The sequence below is a fragment of the Bufo bufo genome, chromosome 3, assembly GCF_905171765.1.
Source record: "Bufo bufo chromosome 3, aBufBuf1.1, whole genome shotgun sequence".
In the NCBI taxonomy this organism is placed as follows: domain Eukaryota; kingdom Metazoa; phylum Chordata; class Amphibia; order Anura; family Bufonidae; genus Bufo; species Bufo bufo.
In genome coordinates this window covers 692,507,942-692,512,185 of record NC_053391.1, presented here as the reverse complement: position 1 = coordinate 692,512,185, position 4,244 = coordinate 692,507,942, and the positions used below count along the sequence as shown (strand labels likewise).

Genomic DNA, 4,244 nt, shown 5'->3' with positions numbered 1-4,244 from the left:
TGACAAAGTAATTTGTCATGAAGCAATTTATTGTTCCTTCGATTGAGTTTTGTCAAGGATTCCTTTTTTTTTACTGGGTTTTTACTAATCCCATTTTGGGTACCTCAGACTTTTTGATCACTTTTTATTAACATTTTTGTTGGGCATTGGGCATTTGTTTTTTTACTGAATGCTCTATGCAGGATAAATAACATGATATTTTAATAGTTGTGACTTTTGCATATGTAGCAATACAATGTACATTGTCTATGGTTAAGGCTACTTTCACATTAGCAGCAGCCTTCTCCGGCAGGCTGTTCCAGCGGGTGAACAGCCTGCCGGATCCGTGCGCCGCTAGTGCACTGTGCCGCCGGAAGTCTGCTCCGGCGGGCTAGCCGGAGGTCTGGCTGCAGCACGGCAAACATGCAGAGAGGCGGCCGGAATAAAACTACAACATGTATTATAGTCAATGGGGACGGAGCGGACTTCTGGCAGCACAATGCACTAGCGGCAGCACGGATCCGACAGGCTGTTCTCCCGCCAGAACAGCCTGCCGGAGAAGGCTGCCGCTATTAGATTCCTTTTAGATATTGTTCTAAACTCTTCTTCTGTATTATCACTTTACCATGATCCTATAGTACTAATTTATTAGACTTGGGGACCTTTGTGAGGTCTCTGGCTGCCATGACAACCACTTGGCCCCCTTGTAACAGGGTTGATGTTCCTGGAGGGATACACCAAATGGAAAAGGACTTAGGAAAACTAGAGGAATGGTCAAAAATATGGCAACTAAAATTTAATGTTGATAAGTGCAAGATAATGCACCTGGGGCGTAAAAACCCAAGAGCAGAATATAAAATCAGTGACACAGTCCTGACCTCAGTATCTGAGGAAAGGGATTTAGGGGTCATTATTTCAGAAGACTTAAAGGTAGGCAGACCATGTCATAGAGCAGCAGGAAATGCTAGCAGAATGCTTGGGTGTATAGGGAGAGGAATTACCAGTAGACAGAGGGGGGCGCTCATGCCGCTCTACAGAGCACTACTGAGACCTCATGTGGAGTATTGTGCTCGGTACTGGAGACCATATCTCCAGAAGGATATTGATACTTTGGAGAGAGTTCAGAGAAGAGCTACTAAACTGGTCCATGGATTGCAGGATAAAACTTACCAGGAAAGATTAAAGGACCTTAACATGTATAGCTTGGAAGAAAGACGAGACAGAGGGGAGATGAGAGAAACTGCTAAATACATAAAGGGAATCAACAAGGTAAAAGAGGAGAGAAGATTTAAAAGAAGAAAAACTGCTACAAGAGGACATAGTTTTAAATTAGATGGGCAAAGGTTTAAAAGTAATATCAGGAAGTATTACTTTACTGAGAGAGTAGTGGATGCATGGAATAGCCTTCCTGCAGAAGTGGTAGCTGCAAATACAGTGAAGGAGTTTAAGCATGCATGGGATAGGCATAAGGTCATCCTTCATATAAGATAGGGCCAGGGGCTATCCATAGTATTTAGTATATTGGGCAGACTGGATGGGCCAAATGGTTCTTATCTGCCGACACATTCTATGTTTCTATGTTTATATGTTGCAATCCTATAGCACAGGGTGCTTCAGGAAGCTGCTTCCTTTTCCTTAGATACCGCAGTTGATTGTGACCAGGATCAGACTTATCTCCAGTCATAAACGTTGCTGTCTCCGGTAGCCCGACCTGCACGCTCAATATACGTCACCCGTCTGGAACGGAATTATAAAACAATCAAAATTAACCCTTTCAAACTTCCACTGATGAAGCAATTCAATCACAGTGTAACAATGGTAACTGAGGACCCCAGTCTCCAAATCCACAAGCAGTAGAAATAAACCATAAGACATATTCATCCTGTGAAACTTTATAATTACTATTTATTTGATTTTTGATATTCTTATAGATCATAATTTATCTGTGAAATACCCCACCAATCTCAATGCGTAATCTCAATGCGTATATTGAACTTCCTCCTTAGCAGAGATCCTATGACCTGACGGATTTCTTGAGTCCTCAGACAATAGATGATGGGGCTTAGAAGGTGGGGGATATAAGTATAAAGGCAGAGAAGCAAGACGCTAATTCCTGGACTGAACACCAAGTTTATTTGAAAGGCATTATACACAAACACCCGAGGGCCGTAGTACATGAAGATGATGAACAGATGGGTGACACAAGTGGAGAATGCCTTTTGTAGACCCTCGTTCCTCACGGAAGAGCAGACTTTCACAAGAATGAGGACGTAAGATATTAAAATGTAGCATAAAGGAGCTAGAAGAACTGACATGGAGAGGACATGTGAGATCGCTTTGAGCAGAGAGGTGTCGGAGCAGACTAGGATCATGACTGCTGTAGTTACGCAAAAGCAACTGTTAACTTTTCTAGAACCGCAAAATGTAAATTGAGTGTACCAGGCGGCATTGATTAAGGAGATGAGAGACGCAAGAACCCAAAGGAAAATGCAGATGTTTATGGTGCGTCTCTTGGTGATGATGGTAGAATATCTCAGGGGTCTGCTGATGTCTACATAGCGATCAAGTGCCATGAACATGATGATCAATGAGTCAAGAGACCCCAAGAAGTGGACACAGAAGAGCTGGAACATGCAGGCAAACAACGTCATGGTTCCAGCTCCAAACCAGTATTTGGCAATTATTTTGGGTAATGTTATCGTATCGAATAAGATGTCAGAGAGAGCCAGGTTCATGATGATGATGTACATGGGCTGAAGAAGATGTTCCTTCCAAAGAACCAGTAGAATGACGCTACTATTAGCTAAGAGGGAGACAACATAGACAAGGAATAATATACAAGAAACTGCAGGGTGGTACATCTCCGACAGCCCCGGAAATCCAACAAGCACAAACAGAGAATCAGACTGGTTAGCCATAGGTTGGTGATGAGCTGGAAAATAAAGATAGATCTTAGAACATTAAAGAGTGGAGTGCTATATGCAATATGTATTCATCCATGTCAGTGGTGGAGGTCAGGGATGGAGCCCCCATGGGTTTTCAGGTTCTGAGAACCAGAAGTCGAGAAGAGCATGGACCAGAGAAGCAGCAAAACAGAAGCAATAGGGGCTAGGTAACATGAGTAATTCTTACAATTCTTACAATTCTCCCAGAATTACCTGTTAACCTGTCAAGGCAGGTCACAATTTTCCATAGTTTGTAACTTCCTAAAAAACTAAAACAAAAAAAAACAAGAAGCTCCTGAAGGAATTCTGTCAGCAGTTTTGAGCCCTCAAGACTGCTGACAGTTATTACTCCTCCAGAGCAGTGACTACAAGTGCCCAAAAGGTGATGAAAACATCAATTGCTTGGTCATATGACAAGTATGACTATCACTCTAGGTACAGTTTGTCTGCACCGTTCTCCTCATCACCTATAGAGAGCTGTCAGAAGTTTGAAGGTCTCAAAATTGCCTACAGACTCCCTTTTAAAAAGTACACCACAGAGAACCCTTCTTAATAGAACAATTAATGCTGCTCTATCCAAGTTCACGGATGCATCCAGATACATAAAATGTACCATAGGTTTCCTGATTGTAGGCCATCGGTCAGAGAGTCGATAGACTAGTGTAAATGCAGCAGTCAGACTATAGTCTAGTGCAAACACTACAGTCAGTCCGTCCATAGTATAGTGTAAACAAAGTGATCAGTCAGTCCATAGTATAGTGTAAACAAGGTGTAAACAAGGTGGTCAGTCAGTCCATAGTATAGTGTAAACAAGGTGTAAACAAGGTGGTCAGTCAGTCCATGGTCTAGTATAAATGCAGTACTCAGCCAGTCCATAGTCTTTTGTACACACTGCAATCACTCTGTCCACAGTCTAGTGTAAACATAGTGTAAACACTGCAATCAGTTACTCCATAGTCTGGTGTAAATGCTGCAGTCAGTCAGTATATGGTTTTGTGTAAACTGCTGCAGTCAATCAGCCCATAGTCTGGCGTAAACATTGTGTTCAGTTAGTCCACAGGCTAGTGTAACCTCTGGGGTTAGTTAGTCCATAGTATATTGTAAATGCCACAGTTAGTCAGTTCATAGTCAATGTAAACACTGCACTCAATCAGTCCATAGTCTACTACAGAGATTTCCAACCTGCGGCCTTCCAGCTGTTTCAAAACTACAACTCCTAATATGCCCTGATAGTTGTAGGCTGTCCAGGCATGCTGGGTTTTTTAGTTTTGCAACAGCTGAAGGGCCGCAGGTTGGGCATCCCTGGTCTACTGTATACCC

General features: G+C 42.6%; 1 protein-coding gene across 1 annotated transcript; it reads right to left on the bottom strand.

Annotated features, from left to right (window-relative positions):
* Positions 1–1,943: 1,943 nt before the first annotated feature.
* On the bottom strand, positions 1,944–2,900 carry LOC120994091 (olfactory receptor 52K1-like). The gene has a single exon (XM_040422550.1). The coding sequence runs from the start codon at positions 2,895–2,897 to the stop codon at positions 1,944–1,946; it is 954 nt and encodes a 317-aa protein (XP_040278484.1). The 5' UTR covers positions 2,898–2,900.
* Positions 2,901–4,244: the final 1,344 nt, after the last annotated feature.